Genomic DNA, 23,832 nt, shown 5'->3' with positions numbered 1-23,832 from the left:
TTTCTTCTATGCCAAATGCTCCCAACAGCCTGATAAGAGAATGCATCAGTCAGGTACTTACAGACTTAGTTTTTCTTTTGCCCTTTCAGTTCAATTTGACAGTTTATAAACAATATGAAATGAATGTGAACAAAGCAAAACAGAAGGAGGCTCAAATATCTACTTACACAGAATTAAAAAATATTAGTATGCAATATTGATTCCGAACGCAGGGTGATTTATAAAAAAAATCTGCCAGCAAAGACCCCCCATATCCCTATTTCCATGCTGCAGTTCCAAAGAACTTAACTTCCCTCCTCCAATACTCAACAACTCTGGCTTCTGTCTAACTTTATATTTCCCTACCAGAGGTTTATTCTTGCCCTTTTTTAAAGGGGTAAATAAAGAAAGGCTGAAGTCATGGACATGGAACAGGTAGAAAACTTGTAGTGTTCTTAGACAAGTTTCAATCTTTGTGTGGTGTGAGGGTGTCGTTATTACATCTTATGGGTTTCAGAGTAACAGCCGTGTTAGTCTGTATTCGCAAAAAGAAAAGGAGTACTTGTGGCACCTTAGAGACTAACCAATTTATTTGAGCATAAGCTTTCGTGAGCTACAGCTCACTTCATCGGATGCTTATTGCTCTTCCATGGTTGACAGGTATGTTCTGGAAGCCAGCCCAAAAGCGCTATTTAATCCAGTTATTTACCTCTCAATAGTAAGGGCTGAAGCTTTTAGGCACAAACCTGACAGCCAGGGCAGAACAAATTCATCTTAGATCCCTTTAATTCTCCCCATCTGATTAACATTATGAGACCCAGAAATTATTCTGCTTCCACATTAGATTGGCGAGAGGATTCTGTAAACCAGAGAATTACCCGTTTCATCCTAAAAGCCCAATTCCCAACCCAACATTCAGGTTCACTGAAATCAGAAACTTTGCTCTACAGAAAAATGCATAATGGAATATCTAATCAGGTATTCCCCAGTCACTGAAGACAGGAGATCCCCCCTAAGAATTATTAGCCTCCTCCGAAGCACAGAGAAGCCTGCATAGATTTTGTAGTAGAGCAGCTGCAAAGAACTATTTTGGCTAGCCAGGTCCTTATGGAAGAGATTAGTTTTCATAATAATGTTAAATCTATTTTTGCCACTAACTTTGTAAAACCAAAAGTAATCTGCCTAAATTTCATACATATGATCTAATTTTACTTTTGAGTTTCTGGCTTACTAACATTTTGTACTGTAAGAACTTGTATGTTTTGCCTTAAATTAGATATTTGCTGAATTTTAACTCCAGCATATTGATTTAGTTTTGTCTGAAATATGGCTAGAAATTGGTATGGCAAATAGTAGGTCCAAGTAACTTGTAACTATCTTAGTGAAATGTTTTACATTATTTTCCCTTTTCAGTTACGAATAAGACAACTTTAAGTGCACAGCTTCACAAGAAATAATTGCTTACCATATGCTTCCTCTATAAGGGCACAGTAAGGATTAATGCCCATTCCATTTTGTTTGGATTCTTGCTCTCCAAGACGCAGAATATTTTCAAGTCCATTCAAAGCCACCTGCACTATTTTGGAATCCATCACGGTCAGGAGATCACAAAGAGGCTTGGTACAACCTAATGCTACCAAATACCTTTGTAATGATGGAGGAAATAGAGGGGGAAAAAAGAAGGATTGATAATCAAGTATAAACTTTGATACACCATTCTTCTATGGTATAGAATTCTGCTAAAGAAGGTAAGTAACCTGCTGACATAAAAGCATTTCTATAACCTATGAAGGCAACCTTACTCTGAAATACAGTCAAACCCTGGTTTATCCTAATGAGACAGGAATACAGCAGTTAATCTTATAACTGATGTTTGGATTATGTAAACATTTTCAATCCCTTTTATAAATGATTTTACCTTGTTCTAAAAAACATACATTTCAGATGCTTCTAATTATATCAGAATGTTTCTCCTGTATGTAACAGTCTGATGCAACAGCCTCTTTTCTCAAATCAAGAGTAATATGTAATGGACAAAGCTCTAAGCAAGTCTCTAGAAGGAGACAAGAATGTTTTTTTCAATTCAATAGCAATCCATTAAAATACGAACAGAATGCATTTAAATAATTCTGAACATTAGCTACCAGAAAGGGAAGAATGTTGTGACTACAGCAAAGGACTGGGATTCAGAGGATCTGATTTCTATTCCCAATTCTGCCACAAACTTCCTGTGTGACCTTGGGAAGTCACCACCTTTCAGTTTCAGTCCCTACTGTATCAGTAAAACTAAGACAGTAATGCTTACCTACATCACAGGGTTGCTTGAAGCTTAGTTAATTATGTTCATAAAGCACACTGAAATCCTCAGGGTGCCATTATTTAAGTGCAGAGTACTTAAGAGGTAAGCTCTGTGTGACAGAGATCATACCTTCTTCTGTGTTTTGTAATGTGCCGAGTATTTATGGCACCAAACAAATATTTATCTTACAACCAAAGTTTCAGGAGGAGATCCACATCACATATTGTATCAAATCTGAAAAGTTTTATTTGAAATAAAGGATATTATATTTTTAAATGTTAAGTTATTTTTCTGGCATTCTGATTAGACTATTTAATGGCTGTAGTGGTGCAAAATGGTTTAACCATTTCCAGGAAATATACAAGTACTTAGCACACTTTTGGTTTCACAAAGACTATTTTTGTGGCACTTGCCATTTTTGCTTAAAAAGGACTGTTTACAACACAACTATAGAATTAGTTACCAGGGTAGTCACATATTATCAATAAGTCATTTAAACTAATAAAAATAATCCAAGTATAGGTATTTAGATAAACCAGAAAAATGTTTGGTTTTGTTCGATCACTAAAGAGATCAAAGCTATTTTTCCAAGTCAGACCATCATAATAATATAGATGGTTATCTATGGGAATATCCTAGTAATTACAGGCCTGGCTTGACATGAGTAATTAGAAATGGGTGAGGACTCATTTGTTGGGAGACAAGATTGGGGAGTAAATGAATCAGCAGGCTGGAAACAGGTAGACAGATAGATAAATAGGTCTGTAAGCTAAAACACAGAATGTCTGTAACTTGCTAATATAAGGGGGAGGAAGGGGGAGAACACCCAGGGATCTATTTACAATGGACAAGGTAAGCCTGGAAGGTAAGATGGACATGGACAGCGTGGACAGAGAATGATGCATAGAGACTGGTTATTTTGTAAGAACCAAACCAATCCCAAAAGGTATGCAATATATAGTAAATGCAATGTCATGTGTAACTGTATATAAAGGAAGATATTTTCCATGCAAATTTGGATGCGTGGTACACTCCTCACCCACCCCCTACGTTTAAGTCTCATCAACTCAGCATAGCTGAGCATTTCCTGTATGCCAAGTAAAGATACCCAAGTGACAAAAATCTGGAGTTGAACTGAGTCCTTGGAAAGCTGAGTGGAGAGAAGTCTCAGAGAGAATCCCAACAGTAATGTAAAGGAAAATTAAAGTAAAGTAGTCAGAACAGATTCAAAATGATTAAGCTACATTTTGCAGCTGTAGTAGGATGTTTATTTAAAAATAATATTCTTGTTAAGTTTTATGTAACATGACTGCCTGAACTTGAAGTCAAGAATATATTTTTTAAAATTTTTCCCAACAAATAGGCATGACCCAGTTTCATGTGGCTGTAATTCACCCTAGACACACTTGCTGTTCATAAACTGCTCAAATTTTCTTTGACAATATGACATTAGCAAAACTCTTTGGGGGGGGGAGACTGACTTCAGTGTTCAGAGCTTTCACAAGGGTGAATTTCACTGAGTGAAATTACAGTGTTTCAATTGTGCTGCTAATTCAGTATATTCTGACAATCAGGGTCCAGACACATTAAGGGAAGAATGGGGGTGGAGGGTTGAACCCCAAAGAATAAGCAGTTGAATCAACTGATTATATACAATGTTATTGTGCTATAAAAGTATATTGAGTGAGGTATTTTATGAAAGCTTGTAGTGTTCTGAACTTTACAGTCACTATGAATTACATATACAGACTGGTTTTTTGTATTTTGTATTTGTGTATAAACAAAACTATTAATAATTTATGCTGCAGCATTCAGCTTCACTTCACAGTGGGCAGTCAAGCAAGGAGATGCTACCTCCACAACCAGAGGAGACTAGGTCCAAGCACCTAGCATTATACAACTCAAGAAAAGACAAATGATGGGCCATTAGATTTAATGGGAAGACAATGAGACATCCCAGCTAGAACTTCCCCAATCTGCATAATCCCCAAACTCATAATAACCCTCCCCCGCAAAAACCACTTTTTAAAAAAGAAGGGGTTTGAGGAGAATCCAGAAACTGAGGGACAGTCATTTGGTAGGTGTTGTCCGTGAAACACGGGATTAAGAGTAGATGGTAAACTGGGCAACTGTTCAGAGGCAACAGGTAATTTGTATTAGAAAAGGGAATCTAATTTGCAAGTCTAAAGCCTGAGGTTCTATCTTTATGTTTACTTTCTGTGTAACTTGTACATTTTTCCTATTCCTAACTATTTTATCCCTGAAACTGTAATTTTTTCTCTCTATTAGGTATTTCTTTTACTTTTACCCCAAGTAAAAGTGTGTGTAAACTATGTTGAGTGTGTGAACTAAAGTAAGATATGTCTGGGGGATTGGCGTCACTGATGAAACAGTGAGGAAGAGTACAAATGGCTGGTACCAAAGAACTCTGAGACAGATCTGGGGAGATTTGAGACTGGAAGGGATGTTAGTGTCACCCTGCAAGGAATAACTAGGTGGTGGAAGCCAGGGTGAGATCTTGTGCTTGTGGGCAGGCTACTGGTGTCAGGGGTCTGAACCAAAGCTGCTCAGCATAAAGGCACCCCAGGTTACAGGGCAGGAGGTGACAGAGCCCTGTACTGGTCTGGGTGATCCCCAAAACTTCACACATACTTTATACAACCCATTTTCTAAGTTGCAATACAAAAAAATCACTGTATAAAGACAACTAGTTCCAAGAAAACAGCTTTGTTTTTAGGAATTTGTTGTGAATTTTGCTAGAATCCAATTATGGGACTAAGAATTTTCTCTTTAAGGTCAAAGAGAAACATAAGTGGCAAAATACCTGTGTCTCAATTCATTAGGTTATTTTTCAGATGAATACTAAGTGAATTTCACATACCAATTCTCCTCTGAATCAAACTTCTAATTCATTACCTTATCTGTTCAGGAGTACCTCCTGATGTTGCATTAGTGATAGCCCATGCTGCTTCTTTTCTGGTGCGAAATTCAGCTTTCTGAAGAATGTCAATCAATATTGGAAAAATATTTGCATCTATAACAGCCTAGAACAAGAAACAGTGACATTATACAATAGGCTTTAAATGGTAACAAAAACAACCAAGTTAATATAAAATCGAGAAAAAACATTAAAGGTGTTTCCAGAATAGAGAACACCATGATTCGGTAGAACGTGTCAGCCAATTCTTGTTTATTTTGCAATTATTTGTTAAAGCTATTCATTCTTTAAGAGTGTACCAATCAGCAATTGTCTATTAACTTGTGAAGATTCCAGTGCACACTAGTTTATATTCAGGAAGGTCACAAAGTATCTTTCTAAAGAATATTTTACTTATAGATTTGCCTCATGATGAGAATCTCAAAAGTTATAGTACAAAGAATATCACCTTTTGAATAAGGATATTTAGATTGGGCCAACATATTTAAGATCCTGATACAGTCCTGACAAAGTTGCTGAAAATCTAGGATTGCGATTTGAAATTAAAACTTTGAATAAAATCAGTTAGCCTCACCCAGACTGGGAGAACTTTTGTGACAAAAAGGGCTTGTGTTCTCTTCAAAAGCAATTTCTACAAATGGAATACCAGTATTTAAAAAACAAAAAACCTTAGAATATGCACAACTGCACTCAGTCCCCACATTAGGGCCACTCAGATAATTACAGAAAGCCATTGAAGGAATGTTGACTGTAAGTTGTAAGTGAAAATTTGACAATTTAAAATGGTGTATTGTCATAATACTATCTGAACACTTAGGCTAGATGTCTGGGGGATTAAAAACATGCAAATATATACCAGGCTGATTACCACAGTGCAAAATAAGAAAAACAAGTCTTTCACAGGTTTGCTAGTTAGTAAAGATAGCACTGCATACTGTTCACCAATCTGTTTTTTGAAGTTACACTAAAATTGCAATATCTTAATCTGTAATTACCAGGCTTTTTCATGGCGAGAACTAGAGCTGCTAGGAAAAAAATTCCATTTCCCAGTGGGGAATTTTGAGTTTTTGAAATTAATTTTCATATCAAAGCAAAACAGGAAGTAAAAATACTGAAACACTTCACAAAACAACAAAACCCCAGAAATTTCAAATCAATAAGGTTTATATTAAAAATGTTGTTTTGAATCACAGTCTACTTGAAACAAAACTGTTTTTGATTGTGCCAAAAAGAAAAAATAAAAATATCAAAAGAGACATCTTCCCACAGAAAATTTTGATTTAAATGAAGTTAAATTTAAGTCTCTCACTGAAGTGAATTATCTACATCCTATAATGCACTGTCTGCCACATCAAGCTATTTTAACATGTATCAGTTGATACACAGTAACTTGGGAAAAACAGCAACTGTTTATTAATACTGTTGAAAAAATATTTTATGCATCCTTTGTATCTTTCATGTTTGTCGAATTTAATCATTTCCTTTTAATACAGAAATAGCATTTCAATTCAATTTGCTTTTCAAAAACTAGGAACAACACACCCAGTATATAATTCTGAATGTTGCATATAAAGATCCTGTACATCCCCAGAAGATTTCCCTACTCCAAATCCATTCTGTAATATACACTTTGTATATTTTTTTGCAAAGCTCCATAAACATTTTTAAGCACCGGTCATTTAAAACTTTGTAAGCAAGCACTTGCACGTAAATATTCTTTACAAACAATAATACTTAGAACTTTACATCTTTTAAATCTTCAATTCACTTTATAATCATTAACTAGTTGTCAGTCCCTTTAAAAAGTCAAAACAGGAATCTGCCTCTTTAGCACAAAAAAAATGCAGATATTCACGTAGTTTTATTTTTATATAATTAGTTGTAAACTTAGATTAGAATTTCTAATAAGCACCCCAAAAGCTGGAAAAAACAAATATAAAGCTCCAACTAGAACGAAAATCAAAATGGAAGGGTAAAATATGTTATACACATTTTTCCTTCCAAGAGAAAAGCACTAAGTGCTAGTTCAGAAGAAGATGGTTATATTACTAACATTTCATTACCTGAATCTGAGCTCTGTTTCCTGCAGTAATATTAGAAACAGTCCAGCATGCTTCTTTTCGAATGGATTCCTTAGGACTACTCAGCAAATGAAGGAGACAGGGTAATGCAGAGCAATTTAGAATTACCTAAAATAATTTGAAAGTTGAAAATTTCTGCCTGTACAACATAAAAAGGTACAGTTCACAGTTGACAGCGGAATTCAAGACAGACAAGCTTTATAAGAATATACTTTAATACTTTACATCTATCAAATACTGCATTCCAAAATGAAGGTGTTTAAATGGCAGCATAGTGACACAGAAAGAGAAACAGACAATTTGGTGATTTAGGGAGAGGTGCAGTTGATTAGGCCAAAACAGGAAAGTTGTTATGGAGAGGGGGGGAAAAAGGAGCAGTTGGACCACAAGTTATTTAACAATTTGTATACTAAGGCGGGCAACTGTATGCCTACTTTACACTAAAGTTACTGAAGCTAGATCCAAAAACCAAACAAATGCACATGCCAATGACAAAAAAAAGCAAGGGGGGGGGGGAATAATGGCGGGATCATTCCCCCCCCCCCATAATAATGGTCAACGCACAACTAACTAACTATTATGGGCCATACTCTGCACTCAGTTATGCAAATGAAACTCCTACAGAACCACTCTCCTCAACTTTTGTGGCCTTATCCCGTCCTGATTCTCCTTCTGTGGCAAACTGCTGCTTCAGTCTCTTAGCAATTTATCTTTCCCTCCAGTCTTGTGTGTGCATTTCCCTCTGCTTGGTCTTCTCTTTTACTTATCCTTTGGTGAAGGAATGTACTCCACAGATTCAATATCTATATGATGGCGACTCAAAATCATAAGAACGTTACGAATGGCCACACTGGGTCAGACCAAAGGTCCATCAAGCCCAGTATCCTGTCTTCTGACAGTGGCCAATGGCGGTGCCCCAAAGGGAATGAACAGACAGGTTATCATCAAGTGATACATGTCCTGTCACCCAATCACAGCTTCTGGCAAAGAGAGGTTAGGGACACCATTCCTGCCCATCCTGGCTAACAGCTATTGATAGACCTATCTTCCATGAATCTATCTAGCTCCCTTTTGAATGCCGTTATAGTACTGGCCTTCACAACATCCTCTGGCAAGGGGTTCCAGAGGTTGACAGTGCTTTGTGTGAAAAAATACTTTCTTGTGTTTGTTTTAAACCTGCTCCCTATTAATTTCATTTGGTGGCCCCTTGTCCTTGTATTATGAGGAGGAGTAAACAACACTTATTTACTTTCTCTATACCATTCATGATTTTATAGACCTCTATCATATCCCCCTTAGTTGCCTCTTTTCCAAGCTGAAAAGTCCCAGTCTTTTTTAATCTCTCCTAATACAGAAGCCGTTCTATACCCCTAATAATTTTTGTTGCCCTTTTCTGAACCTTTTCCAATTCCAGTATATCTTTTTTTATATGAATCATTCTTCACACCTGACCTATGCAGTACCATCAATTCAATTTTGACAGTTTGTTTTTCCTTCTAAGCCTCCCCTTTCTTCCTCCTTCTACTACTTTTGATAATATCTCCATCTCTCAGGCCTTTACCTTAAGTCATTTGACTCCTCCCCTTTCTTTTCACACATCCAGGCTGTCACAAAATCCCGACACTTTCTATACAACATTTTAGAAAGTATCAGCCTTCCTTTCTATTCCAAATGCTTAAAGTTTTGTCCACAGCATACACATCTCCAGTCTTGATTATAGTAATCTCCTACACTCTAGCATCCTCTAAACCTATACTGTTTCACTTTTGTGAGTCCACAACTGCAGTAATCAAAATTCTATTTCTAGCCAGCCTGTTTACTGACCTCCTGTCAAATCTCTCCACCAGCTCTTTCTTGTCCTCAGTATCAAATTTAAGCACTTTGTACAACCACTGAATGCCTGCCCAATTCTGCTGCAGTCTACATCCCAAACTTCATTTTATGTTACCTCTCCCTTTTTCATGCCTTCTTCCACGCTACCTTTACACATGCAATGCTCTCTTAATCCATAGTGCATTAGAAATTTTTAAAACTTTTAAAAATTTACTTCTGTGAGGCCCAATAAAAAAATCACATAACTATTTAAATCAACCCCCTCTTCTCTAAGTCTTTTAGATAGTAAGCTATTTACTAGCTATTTAAAGCAGGGACTGTCTTTATCTGCACAGCCTCAAATTCAATGTACAAGGTTTCCTAAAGATTAGTCACGTGAGGACAAGTGGGACCACAGGTTCATGGACAAATAATTAACGTACCACCTAACTGCAACCAATAAATACAAGAATGGAGTACAGTTCCCATACAGGAAACTAAAGCCATTCTATACGTACTGGTTAATATAAAACATTCATCTATTGCTTGAGATTTATAAGGTTCCTACCGAAATAGAAACCATAATTACAGTCCACTTCGATACTTCTGTATGACTGAAGTTTTTATGGAGAAAGAGAGGAAGTTTTGAATCAGTTCGCATGTGTCTAAAAAAGCAACTAGAATGGCTACTAAAGACATTTTGTCCAAGTGGGTTATTATATAGTTGACTCCTGTTAATAATTACTGAAAATGTATTATGTTAATATCTGGGAAGAACAAAAAAGAGTAAAATTCAAAAATGTAATACAGTATTTTTCCCATAGAACTGGAATGACTACATTAAACCTTATCCTCACAGCAATTACACGTAGAAGTCATTGGCCAAAATTATTAATATCTTGTCAGACTGGTACTACAGAATGTGTCTAAATTCTTATATGGCCCCTTTCACTACGGTATCTGAACACCTGTTGCTAGACAAATATGTGAATACAACTAACAGCCTTAATCAGTTCCCTAAATAGCACAATTCATTCCTACACCAAAAAATATTCTACATGCTTTTCCAAATTAGCTATATTTCTCAAGTTAAAAGTTGGTCTTACCTGTGTTTGAATATCATCACCGGTCACAATATTTCCAACTGCTCTTAATGCAGGAGACACCACCTTGTAATCATTATGCCTAGAGACAGTACAAATGTTAAACTGCTTGAGGCAGCCAAACTTTATACAATAACTACAGTTGGAAGGTTTTAGGCTTCTGATAGGATTTAAACTTATGGCCATGACAACAGAAAGCCATCTCTTGCAATCTTCCACTGTTTGGCCAAATTCTCCCCCATAGCTCTTAAGTCCAGTTGACTATTTTAAAGGAAGGATTTCCCTTTCGAAGTTGCAACAGTGATTGTCTGTCACAAAGAAAGCTATGTCTACAAATCAAGGACGTGAATGACTTCACCCTGCCTGAATTTCACAGAATAACTGGGCCTTTGGGAATGACGTAATCCAGTGAGCAAAATTCCTGAAGTAGCCATCCAGCCTAAAAAGAGAGGCAGTGAAACTGAAGATATTTCCCTTCCTCCAACTAGTTTTTTGGGAGGCAGACTCCATTCCTTTCTCACAAATCAGTAACATGGAGACACCCCCACAATTATCAATTAGGACAAGAGGCTACTGAACTGTCCTTCACCAACCATGAAAGAAAAAAAAACAAAAAAAACCACATGTCTAACACTCTCTCCCTAAAAGTATCCTAGCCATCTATTCATAGGGAGTAGTGCTGACTGAGCAGCTCAGGGATCCATACTCTGCTATTCTGCAGACTCATAGTGCAAAGTGTTTTTTTGTTTTTCCTCCTCCTCTTGGCAGTTTATGAAATGTCCACCTAGTAAACTGGGAAAATGTGAAAAAAATAGCACAAAACTGTTTCTGGGACTTATGCACCCATTAACTATGTTTCTGCTAGGGGACCCCTTAAGTTTAATATTACCAGCAAGAAAACAAATACAACAAAACTCAAAAACTGAAGTTTTCAGGCCAGTTTGTGTCTCAAGCACAATCCCTTGCTTTCCAGGTTAGAAGTGCTGTGGATGAAGCATCTTTCACTAGCAACCTAGGAAAAAAATTCAAGGAGCTGACCAAGCCAGAAGCAGCACTGAAAGGCTTCAGACTGAAGCGATTTACAGTCCTCCTCCGCCAAAGGGACAGGCACTTTACATGGGCCATAAGAGAGGACTGAAAAAATGGAGTAACCCTAGAATAGTGGCTCTCAACCTTTCCAGACTAGTGTACCGCTTTCAAGAGTCTGATTTGTCTTGTATACCTGAAGTTTCACCTCCCTTAAAAGCTACTTGGACAAAAGTTTCACAGCACAATATTACTGAAAAAATAGCTTACTTTCTCATGTTTATCATATAATTATAAATCAATTGGAATATAAATATTGTACTTATATTTCAATGTATAGTATATAGAGTAGTATAAACAAGTCACCGTCCATATGAAATTTTAGTTTGTACTGACTTTGCCAGTGCTTTTTATGTAGCCTGTTGTAAAACTAGGCAAATACCTAGATGAACTGATGTACCCCCTGGAAGATCTCTGCATTCCCCTGGTTGAGAACCCCTGCCCTGGAGGACAGCCCATCAGTACTGTAGGCCCACAGTTTGAGCCCATGTTCATGTTGGCAACACCCTAAAATAGAGATCTGACTAAAGGCACTTACATAAGAAGTTCCACCAATCTTCGACAGACTCCAGAATCAATAACTGCTTGGATTTTATCATTGGGTCCATCTGAAAGGTAAGAGAGGGCCCAACAAGCATCTGCTAATACATCTGGGTCACTGTTAAACAACAGTCTTGATAAAACATTTAAGCAAGGAGCAACCTAGGTTAAAAAAAAATTATACATGATTAGATGTTTCCTCTATTTTTTGTTTTAAATTTGTTTTTTCATGTGCTAATAGAAAAATGTGAATTAAGTTACATGCACCGTATGGTAAGTAGTGTTGGCTTACAATCTCAGAATGGATTGTTTCATGGTCGAGGCTAAGGATGATTGATAGCCCAAATCAGAACCCTGCAGGAATTACCTTTACTTTATCACACAGTCTGCTACAAAGACATTGCAACCATGCAGTAATGCTAGTCTTTACATGAAAAGGAAAAGATTTATTGTGTGTTTCAGAATTTATCAAGTAAGGTTTGCTTTTCAGCCTACCCACTTGAAGGAATTACATTATTATAATCACTTTACAAAAAGGGATCATACGTTTTTCAGCTGCCCATATACTACTGAGTTTTACAGAGCCAAACTAGGCAAATTCCTTCTAATCTCAGTTCCCATTCACTTGCAGTCTCTCTGGGCAGAGCTTGGAACCCAACCTCTTCCTATCACCTCTACGTGGACAGCAGTTTGTCTGATGAAGCTGCCAGTTTTAGCCCCACCTCACCCCTCAGTTTTCCCCTCAAACGTCAGTGTTGGGAATACTGGGTTCTTTGCAGGGATTAAGAGTCCTTTTCTCTTCAGCTGACAGTTGCTACACAATTCTGCTTCCTCTACCTCCTTTAGTGCTGCTACTGTGAAAGGCAATGGAACTACTCCGAGTAGCAGTTGCCCAGAGAAGGGAATATGTAAGTAGCAAAGAGCATCCTTGTTCCACACTACCAGAAAGGGCTATTCTTGAAGGCAGCAGTTTATAAACTAGAACAGCAAGATGGGGAAACTACTCACCATTTTGTTAACATCCCCCCACAAGAATAAAATTAAAGTAGCAAATTAATAATCAATCTCATACTCTAGGAGAAGTTTTGCTGAAGGGAAAATTGAGAGAGGCTGAGCAATTCACTTACCCAAGGTCACAAAAGCCAATGGCAGAAATGAGACTAAAATTCAGGAGTCCTGACCTCACTCCCCTGCCCTCTTCCAGAATACCCGATTTACTTCAATTAAATAAACTATTTAAAAGCTTTAGGATAATGATACAAAAATGTTCCAGATTTACAAACAAATATTTACATTACAAAGATGGATTGCTTTTTCAAAGTTAAAACATCACCACATTAATACTATTCTGCTGAAGAGCTATAGCAAAATACAAGAACCTTGTTTCCTAGCAAGATACTGCAGACCAAGCTGATGAAAAGTTAAGTGACACTTTTCAACTACTTTAATAGTTTATTCTCTTGTTTATAGAAAGCATCAAAAAAGATTAACATAGTTTATTTAGGTTTCAGAGTAGCAGCCGTGTTAGTCTGTATTTGCAAAAAGAAAAGGAGTACTTGTGGCACCTTAGAGACTAAAATTTATTTAGACACACTGGATTCGGTTTGGTTTTCAGATAGTGAATGAATCAATATCCTTCGCACTAGCATTAAGGTCAGCAGAAACGCACAAAGCTCTGCATATAATATGGTAACATCTACATTTTCTGTTGTGTCACACCAAATGGTGACTATTTATTAGTGAAGACTTAATTTACCTCAGAATGAGAATAGATCATATGGATGTACAGCAAACATGTCTTCTCATAACAAAAAATTCTTTATCCCGGAGACTGACTGGGTTTACTACAAGAAGATTCTTCTCTGTATGAGAACACCCCATTACAAGGATAGTGCCCCTTCACATTTTGTAAGTTCCTTAAAAGTGAAATATTTTGATTCCTTACATACCTTACTAAAGTCTGGAGGTGGATTCTTGCCTCTACAGAGGTTTGAGAGAGCCCAGACTGCATTTCTAGTTGTTGTAAGTCTATTTGAATTTGATAACAATCTGCCAAGCAAGAGAACAAATATCACATTACATTTATTACCAAGGAGTGGTATTCCCTTGTTTTCCTAGGATTCTTAATATTGTCAGAAGTCTAGAAATAATTCCTATCTCCCTGCACTAGTTTAATTCCTTTCCTCTTGCAAACACTGATTTTTTGCCTGTTCTGAAATATTCTCATGGCACAGACCAGTTTAATAGAGTATGTGGTTCACAAGAGACACTTTCCCTTACACTATTTTATAGCTACCTCTCCCCTCATTCACAATCACATAACATTGCGGTGGCAAGTACAGCAACTGCTTACACGAAAAATATTAGGAAAGTAATTAATTGAGTTTCTTGTAATGCAATATAGCAGCCGGTAAAAGGAGGAGCCAGGAACAGCAAGTGGGAACCTTCCTTATTAACATAGGTTTCAGAGTAACAGCTGTGTTAGTCTGTATTCGCAAAAAGAAAAGGAGTACTTGTGGCACCTTAGAGACTAAGGTGCCACAAGTACTCCTTTTCTTCTTATTAACGTAGGTATTTTCATTTAAAGGAACACATTCGGACTAAGCTATTTTTAAAAAGATTGCTGGCTATGTTACTAGAAGAATTTTTTAAATCTAAATTTACTTTTTAAGCATTTAAGTTTGAAAATGGTAAACAATGCTGCAATATTTGGGCTCAAAAACTGCGAAGGAATGGATAGACACATTGCTCTGTGTTTGACATTTTCAAGTTGTTTGTAAAGCACTGAGGTTATTTATTTTAAAAAAATCTTTAGAACTCCTCTACACTTGAAAGTTTATTTTGACCAAAGTAGCGTACAAATTTAAAGCACAAACAGCTATTCCTGAATAACTCTGTCACCCAGGAACCTCTTGGTGCCTACTGGCAAGGGGCACAGTTTTACAGGGACCTCCTATGTTGCATATATTCATAGTAAGAACTTAAGGGTGGCATACGATGTCTCTACTGAGAGGCAGTAGCTCACCAGTCATCATAATCACAAGATTTATGTATGGATATATTTAAGGAGTTACATGTAGGGTCCTACCAAATTCACGACGGTGAAAAACGTTTCATGGACTGTGAAATCTGATCTTGTGTGCTTTTACTCCATACTATTCAGATTTCACAGAGGAGACCAGCATTTCTCAAATTGGGGGTCCTGACCCAAAAGGGAGTTTAACGGGGGTTGTAAGATTTTTTTTGGGGGGGAAGAAGGGTCGCAATATTGCCACCCTTATTTCTGCAGTGCCTTCAGCGATGGGCAGCCAGAGAGCGGCGGCTGTTGGCGAGGCACCCAGCTCTGAAAGCAGCGCCCTTACAACAGCAGCGCAGAAGTAACAGTGGCAATACCACACCCATGCCACCCGTAAATCAATTACAAAATCCAAACAAATTAAGCCTAGATATTCCAAGTGTTAGTTTTTTATTTTTGGTGTTATTGGTCTAAGACAGGGGTCAGCAACCTTTCAGAAGTGGTGTGCCGAGTCTTCATTTATTCACTCTAATTTAAGGGTTTGCGTGCCAGGAATACATTTTAACGTTTTCAGAAGGTCTCTTTCTATAAGCCTATAATATATAACTAAACTATTGTTGTATGTAAAGTAAATAAGGTTTTAAAAATGTTTAAGAAGCTTCATTTAAAATTAAATTAAAATGCAGAGCCCCCCGGACTGGTGACCAGGACCCAGGCAGTGAGAGTGCCACTGAAAATCAGCTCGTGTGTCGCCTTCGGCACGCGTGCCATAGGTTGCTTACCCCGGTCTAAGAGCTAGTAAAGCAAAAATGACAATCTACATTCAAATATTTCCTATAAAAAAGTATAAAAGCCTATGTACAGTTTTTTTAAAATGTATACACATACACACAATAACTTGTAGTGTATGGTTCCCATTCTCTAGAACTGTATGTTTTACTTACACTATTAGCCTAAATACTTACTCCAAGAGTGGGGGGAGTATTCCACAGTTTAAGACAAAGTCTCTGCATTCTGCGTTGTCACCAGCAATATTACCAAGAGCCCACACTGCCTTTAGAAAGCAAAGTGCTAAAGTAAGCTAATATAAACACAATAATATTATTTTAGATAAACTTTTATAGTGTAGACTATACATCATGTATTCCTCCCATGACAAATTCCTATGATGGAGTCAAAACAGCTCATGATTATAATTACCTGAACATTCCAGAAAAGAAAATCCTCTCATTGTGCAGCTTTCACAAATCAAACTTGTATACTTGATTAAGTTACATCCTACCCAAGAAAGGGCTTGCCAGCCTTTTAGCCAAGCTTTATAAAGGCCATATATTTGTACAAAAAAGTCAAATACTTGAATAATAATATCCGTAATGAATGGTACTTTATAATGTGAATATGCTTCCACCAAAAAAAGATATCTGCATTTTCTCTGCAACGATAAAAATTTTGTATCCGCATCAGATCCCTGATTTACAAAAATGGTCCGCAGATATCCGCATCCATGCACATAAAATGGGTATCAGCGAATCTGCAGGGCGCTCTCTCTCTCTATATATATATGCAATTAAGGATAAAGTTCCCTTTGGCTAAGCAACTCAATTGCAAACAGCTATTTAAAATAGAGTCATTACAAAGGATGTGTTAGATCAGGAACTATTATTGCTTATTTTTCAGTCACTCCAAAATGAGCTAGGCATTTTACAAACAAGTAAATGACAGTCCCTGCTCTGAAATGCCACACCCTAAGTTCAGTAAGATACACCGTGGGGCAGAGGGAAGAAATTAAGAGGAAAGATAAGGGGAACAACAAGATCATGTGGTAACTCAAGAAAGTATATGGATATCTTCGTGGTGAAGCTATTTTATTTTCTCTATTGCTATGCCTTAGATCTCCTCGCTTCTTGCAAACAGAAAATGAGTTTTTAGGAGGAAACAGAAAGATAAAAGAGGTAGGCTGGCAAAAGGGAAGCATAAGGGGCAGCACAGAAAAAAGGCAGACATTTGAGAGACGGAAAAAAGGAGCACACTGTATGGAGCCTTATTTTTGTAGTCATAATAAACTAGTACACAAATTCTACCACTCGAAACTTTTTAAACCATACACAGAGTAAACAGGAAAAGGACAGTTATTTAGAAATTACAAAAACACAAATATGTACCTGCTCCTGTACATCTTCATGTTCTGAATTAAGCAATTTAATAAAAACTGGAACAGCTCCAGTCTCAATTACTACTTTGGTGTGTAGGAAAGTTCCAGATGCTATATTTGTCAAAGCCCAAGCTGCTTCAAACTGTTGAAGGAGAAAGACAAACAGAAGTCATTCATGGGAAATCAAACACATATTAAACAGAACAGATTTTACGTATTTGGAATTTTTATCAGATTATCCACTTAGATTTTTCTTCTTCGATACTAAAATAAATCTCTCCATTACTATGCTTTTACGAAGAAGAAAGTCACTGGCATTAACTAAATAATCTAGTACCTATTAAGCATCTTAGTAAAGGAAGTTGTTGGCTTGATTACATTATTAGGGCTTTTCTATACACGGAGTTATTCCTGATTCACTGTTCCTAATTTAATTCCATGCATGGACAATCCTATTCTGGAACAAGACTGTCCATACATGGAGTTAATTAGTAACAACTCCATGTGTAGACAAGCTCTTAGGTTTTGACTACACAAGAAAGTTGCACTGATTTAACTGAAGGTGTTATTTTAAACCTATTTAGTTCTACTGATGCAAACCCCTGAATGGACACTAATTTCAGTTTAAACCAAGTTTAGCTTAAAATTAATTCTGGTGCTATTTTCTTGGTTAGATTAAGCCTTAGGCCTGGTCTATGCTACAGAGTTAGGTTGACATACGGAAGCTTATGTTGACCTATGTATGTGTCTATGCTACAATGTTCCTCCCACTGATTTAACTTGCCCGCTACACCAACCAAATAACTCCACATCCGTGAGAGGCGTAGTGCTTAGGTCAATATAGTTAGGTCAACACAGCATCCTCATACACACTGCATTGCTTACATTGCCTGTTGCTGTCTTTGACAGCCTAAGCCCCCCACAATGCCCCACTTAAGTCAGCGTAAGCGCTCCAGGTGAGGACACGCACCGCCGATAGACAAGCATAGCACAGACACGAAGAGCCGATTACTGCGGTGGCTGTAGGTTGACCTATCTTAACTTGACTTAATTTTGTAGTATAGACATGCCCTTAGTCTGGCTTTCCATGTGGCAAGAAGTGTTGGGCGGAACTAGGTATATTCTTATTGTTTGTTGAAAGATTTTCCGGAAGGGTCAAAGAAATTTTTTGATTTACAATGTTTTCCTAATTTTCTTTTACAAGATTTGTGAATGAAGTTGATGTTCACAAAAACATTTTCAAATCAGACAGTGTGCGCAGATGCTGTGACAGCTTGCTTACACATCTATCTCAATGCCTTGGATATTCCAGTTTGAGGGCTCTCTTGAACTGAATGCCATTCACACAGAAGCAGGATTTGATAAAATATAGGGAGACTAGCATGGAAGTCTCGAGGGCCAAGTCAGGATTTCCAGTAAGTGGCAATAAGCTGACATCTCATGCAACTGGAATACAAATCTCTGATGGCCACATATTACTAAATCCAATTTTAAAATCATATTCTCCCCAGTTTTGTTTTCTGAGGTTTTTTTCCCATTCCCAAACCTAAGTCAATATCAGTAATATTCACTCACTTGGAGAGTGCAATTCTCATTCCTCTCTAGAAATTTCACAAACCTCTGCACAACTCCTTGTTTCTGTATCACTTCATCTATAGGTGGATTAGGTTCTAGGTGAAAAAACAAGGTTATTTGCACTAATGAAAATGAAAGCCAACAGCTTAAATTACACCATAAATATAAAATATACTACTGAGCACAGTTCTCAGGAAATTCCTACCATAATTGTAACTTCAAATAAAATTAGTTTCCTCATTCAGGGAACAAATCACGATTAGAGACAGAGGCCATTATGGTATCTGCCACAATCCCAACTACAATAAACTGGAAGTGTATTTTACATTAGCAGCTGAATCAAAATTGTTCAAGGAATTCAAGCACTGCAACGAGCACTGGTAAGTGTGCAATCACTGCCCTAGCCCCCTTTAATCACAAAGTCCTTGCTTTTGTGGCTTTATCTGAAAGACTTAACATTACTGTAATGAATCTTTTTGTGTTTAGCCATCATGTCCAAATGAATGTGACTACTCATCTGATTTAAACATAGTTAGAAGCTCCAACAAGATCTGTTTATTTTTAAAGTTGCAAATTTAAGATATATAAATTCAATGCGACTAATACTTGTTATATGAACACAAAGCAAGCACCATAAAAAAAAAAAGTAAAATGCTGATTTACCTTTAGAAAGCAGTTTTCTAAATTTTTGTGTTGCTGTGAGCTGTTGATCAGGATCATCTGAGAAAATCATCTGCACCATATCTGCTGTAATAACTTCTTCCTAAAAATGTAGAAATGGCATCTTGTTTGCAGTTTTAAGCACATTTTTAAAAATACTTTAATTGTATTTATGTAGTACTTACTTCTGGAATAGGTACAGTAGAGCTGACATCAGGATCCTGGATGGGGCTTTCTACCATAGACTCTTCATTTCCCAGGAGAGAAACATTTCTGCGCTTAAATAACTAAACAAAGAAAAATGTGTCAAATTTTACATTGTTTTGTGTTTTTTTTAATATATGGGATAGATATGCAAAGCATATAGAGGGATGAACTGCTACAGATTTTTTTTTTTTTATAAGTTTGAAGAAAAGAAGACGTTTCCAAAAGCAGTCATCAGAACCTCTCAACAATTCTCAGAAAACTTCACAGAAAACGTGGATCATATGAAACAGTAAGGCATATACATTAGGATGAGTGATAGTAATGTCTCAATTTTCAAAAAAACCTGAATTTTAACAATGACTATATACTGACTCCCTTCTACTCCCCAATCACCCATGAAACTGGGGATCTTAAAATAAAGTTTTAGGAATTTAAAAGGAAAAATCCAAACACCCCTGCAGTATTTGTAATCCAGAAAGAGCTAATGTGCCTTTGAGGCTTCACCTTGGAAGTTTCTTGTTTATTAAATTAGAAAAAAAAACCATTTAAAAATATGTATGGGGATAAGAACAGACGACTGATTCCACGTCTTCGCTTCCATTCTTAAGCAATTCAGGAAGAATGCCGTCAACCAGGTGCCTTGTTGTTTTTCAGCTTCCGCAATGCTTTTTTTACTTCGATTTTTACCTCAGATACATCTATACCTAGGTTTAACGGTTTATCATTGTTAAATTCCAGTCTTATAATTGGTTCTGGTTGGTTTAGCACTTCTTTGAAGTGTTCCACCCATCTATTTTCTTGTTCCTCCTGTGTTTTCAAAATTTCTTCTTGTTTCCCTTTCACTGGGACACTTCTTGAAACCGTTAACAGGATATGGATCAAAATTCAGATCATGTAGACTGTTCTTGTATGGTTTCTTTCCCATGCTTCTTCAGCTTCACTAGCCTTACTTTCTATCCAATTTTACTTATATTTTTTGCATTGTTTCTTTACTGCTTTGTCAAGGTTCCTGTAGGTTTGTTTGGTTTCTTCAGTCGCATGTTGTAGTGCTAGAGTCTTGTTTTCTTCTTTTGTCTATAATTTTCCATGTTTCTTCTGAGATCCACTCTTCTTTATCGCTTCCTCTCTTTCTTATCTTTTCAGCTTCTTCTAGCATAGCTGTTTTGAAAAAGATCTTGAAGAAAACAAAGTGGAAAAATACTGGGATCTTAAGGGCCTCAAACCTATTCTTGACCTCTATCTGGTACTCTTTTCATATTCTGCAATCTTGTAGTTTCTGTGTATTGAATAATCTCAGTCTGTGTTCTTTCTTTTTAAGCTATTTAAACTTCAATTTGATGTTTGCTTTCAATGAATACTGATCGCTCCCTATATCGGCTCCTCCGAATACTCGTGTCTAACACTGATGTCTTCCACCTCTGACTAACACAGATATAGTCAATCTCATTTAGTGTACGGCTATCTGGTGAAATCCATGTCTTTTTGTGTATGTTTTTATGTTGGAAGAAAAAATTGCAGATGCTAAGATTGTTTTCAGCACAAAATTCAAGAAGTCTTGTGCCACTGTCTGTCGTTGTTCCAGATGTATGTGGGCTGATGACTGTTTCCCAACCTCTTCTTTCATTTCAGATCTGGAAATTAAAATCTCCCATAACCAGGACAAGATTGTGGTTTGGTATTTCTTTCATTACATCATTCAATTTTGTATAGAATCTCTCTTTGTCCTCTTCATCTACATCGTTTGTTGGAGCATATGCCTGAACTATGGTGCCCTTAATGTGCTGAAAGTGGAATCTAGCTGCCAGTAGCTTATCTGATATTAGCTGCCAATTCATAAGTGATTTCTTTGCAGCACTATTCATGATGATTTCTACACCTCTCTCATGTTTGGTTCCACTGGAATATAACATTGTTTTTTCTCCAGATGTTATCATACCTTGATTTTTCCATCTAACTTCACAAAGTCCTAGGATGTCAATTTTATATCTACCCATTTCTTTGATTAGCTGTGCTAGTTTAACGGCACTATTTAGAGTTCACACATTTCAGGTAGCTATGGATGTACTCTTTTTGGCCATTACTTTTTAATTACAAATTAACTGACCAAAATTCATATACATTATTTTAATACAGTTCACTGAGAAACTTTAAGAAAAAAATTCATTTCCAAACTGACATCACAACAGGTCACTACCATAATATAAATATTTACCATCACCACCCGAATATACCTAGCCACCTACTTTACTATTAGCTTCCTGTATCTGTTTATATATTGGAGATACACCACCCTCAACTGTAATATTTATGCTTTAGCACACTGCTCCTAATTTTTTACATGTAAACAAAATGTCTGCTACTGTTTTGATTTTCTTCTAGAAACCAAACTACAGTTACTGAAAAAAAATCAGTCTGTTTATATGATTATTATATAGAAATAAATCTTTATGAATGGAAAGCTCTCAATTGACAACCATGCTTATTACATTTAATTGTTAGAAACCTACTTGTTCTTCTCTTTTTTGTTTCCGAAGTTGGATTCCATCCTCTTCTCTCCGTCTGCGCATTTCTTGAGGATTGAGTGCATTGTTCTTGTAACTTTTCATTCTATAATTATCTTTTCCTGGGCTCGCCATCGTGTCTGTAAAAACAAACAAACAAAGGGATTTTTACCTTCCAAAAACCTGTATTTTGAGAGACATAAGTGCCTTCTAATGGGTTGTGAACCTTTGGGGCACAGGCTGTGTCTTCCCACCAACAACAAAGCCCAAGTTTCTCAAGGAGAGGTGTAAAAACCTCTTTGCCCAGGCTTTTGCTAATTAATGTATTCAGGCGACTATCAAGTTTCTATTTTTCTGCTGAACTCTGTTCGTTTTGTAACTTCATCCCTCCACCAACCTGGCTGTTTTGTCTGTCTGTTGCATCCTGATACCTAGATAATAAACTCTTTGAGACAGACACACAAACTGGGTGAGGCAACATCTTTTATTAGACAAACTTCTGCTGATGAAAGAGACAAGCTTTCTAGCTACACAAAGCTCTTCTTCAGCTCAAAAAGAACAGGAGTACTTGTGGTACCTCAGAGACTAACAAATTTATTCGAGCATATATACAGAGAAAGTGGAAGTTGCCATACAAACTGTAAGAGGCTAATTAATTAAGATGAGCGATTATCAGCAGGAGAAAAAAAAACTTTTGTAGTGATAATCAAGATGGCCCATTTAGACAGTTGACAAGAAAGTATGAGGATACTTAACGTGGAAATAGATTCAATATGTTCAACAGAAGTTTGTTCAATAAAAGATATTACCTCACACACCTTGACTCTCCAATATCCTGGAGACAACACAGCTATAACAACACTGCATAGATCTTTGAGACAGACACTATCATCTTTGCTATTTGGCTGTACAGCTCCTGGCAGAATGACACCCAGAACGGGTTCCTAGGCATACAGTTATCCCATGATTTCCCCATCTCAGTCCTGTACATTTGTGGCGTTATATGGGTTTGACTGGAGACGTTTCTGAAATACAGCTTCTAATCCAAACCATATGAAGTCCACCCAAACCCTCTGGTGAGGGCAAGTGACCGGAGAAAGCAGGCAGCAAAGAGGCCATATAACTGAAATAAGAAGAGGCAGTGATGTTACATTCCTTAGGCTTGCAAAGCCCCTTGACTGAGGAACAGACAATATTGCAAACAGGCCTAGAAAGGGATCATCATTCAGGAACTGAAGCCCCATATCTGACCTGGGATGAAGGACCATCCAAACGCGGGGGCGGGGCGGGAGGGGGGTGGAAGAGACCACGCTCCGGCTCAGGGCCGGGTCTCAAGTGCCGGCCGGCCCAAGCACGGCCCCAAGAAACAAGCAGCTACGACCAATGTGGGGCCGCACCGGCTGCCCAGCCACCTCCCCGGCCCAGGTCGCCCTCGTGTCACCTGCCCGGAGACCCAGCTGCTAGGGCCTGCCGGGGACGCCAGCTCTTGCTCCGCTGAGCACCCTCGACGGCCAAAGAAGGGCGAGAGTCCCGCGGGGGCGTGACGCTGCCGGTCCCAGCGCCGGGGCGCTGGCCGGGAAACGATAGGAAGGGCCCGATCCGCCGCCCGGGGGAAGGTGACAGACGCCACCAAGCTCCGTGACTAGCCCCGGGCCGGGGCGGGCGAAACACCCCGCTTCCCCATCGTCCTCTCACCCATCGAGGCGGCGGCTCCCGCTGCCTCAGAAAGGCCCGCTCCGCTTCGCCGGAGCGCGGAGCAGCGCTCGGAGAGGTTCGCAATTCAAAATGGCGGCCTCAGCCCCGCCGCCGCCGAGTCCCTCCTCCCCAGCAGGCCTTGCGCGCCGAGCTTGAGCGAGGTTGAGTCAATGACGAGACGGCGGCGC

At 37.9% G+C, this 23,832-nt stretch overlaps 2 protein-coding genes across 4 annotated transcripts in view; one reads left to right on the top strand and one right to left on the bottom strand.

Annotated features, from left to right (window-relative positions):
- The window catches only part of FAM162B (family with sequence similarity 162 member B), a 12,414-nt gene extending 11,837 nt beyond the window's left edge, over window positions 1-577 (top strand). Inside the window, exon 5 of the transcript XR_006289559.1 lies at window positions 531-577. The gene's annotated coding sequence lies outside the window, so the exon portion shown is untranslated. The remainder of the gene's footprint in view (window positions 1-530) is intronic.
- The window catches only part of KPNA5 (karyopherin subunit alpha 5), a 26,593-nt gene extending 2,778 nt beyond the window's left edge, over window positions 1-23,815 (bottom strand). Inside the window, exons 1-13 of one of the 3 annotated variants that reach the window (XR_005224679.2) lie at window positions 23,645-23,815; window positions 21,956-22,089; window positions 19,427-19,528; window positions 19,245-19,344; window positions 18,582-18,676; window positions 17,017-17,148; window positions 15,820-15,908; window positions 13,788-13,887; window positions 11,837-12,000; window positions 10,216-10,294; window positions 7,280-7,405; window positions 5,195-5,322; window positions 1,445-1,623 (exon numbers count right to left, since the gene is read on the bottom strand). Coding sequence is in view for 2 of the 3 variants with exons in the window: in XM_037894678.2 (XP_037750606.1) it covers window positions 1,445-1,623; window positions 5,195-5,322; window positions 7,280-7,405; window positions 10,216-10,294; window positions 11,837-12,000; window positions 13,788-13,887; window positions 15,820-15,908; window positions 17,017-17,148; window positions 18,582-18,676; window positions 19,245-19,344; window positions 19,427-19,528; window positions 21,956-22,089; window positions 23,645-23,648 (1,432 nt within the window). In the remaining variant the exon portion in view is untranslated. The other 2 variants (XM_037894678.2, XM_007056764.4) reach the window with 2 other exon arrangements.
- Window positions 23,816-23,832: the final 17 nt, after the last annotated feature.

Source organism: Chelonia mydas, chromosome 3, assembly GCF_015237465.2.
Source record: "Chelonia mydas isolate rCheMyd1 chromosome 3, rCheMyd1.pri.v2, whole genome shotgun sequence".
NCBI lineage: Eukaryota > Metazoa > Chordata > Testudines > Cheloniidae > Chelonia > Chelonia mydas.
This window is presented reverse-complemented; position numbering and strand designations above follow the sequence as displayed.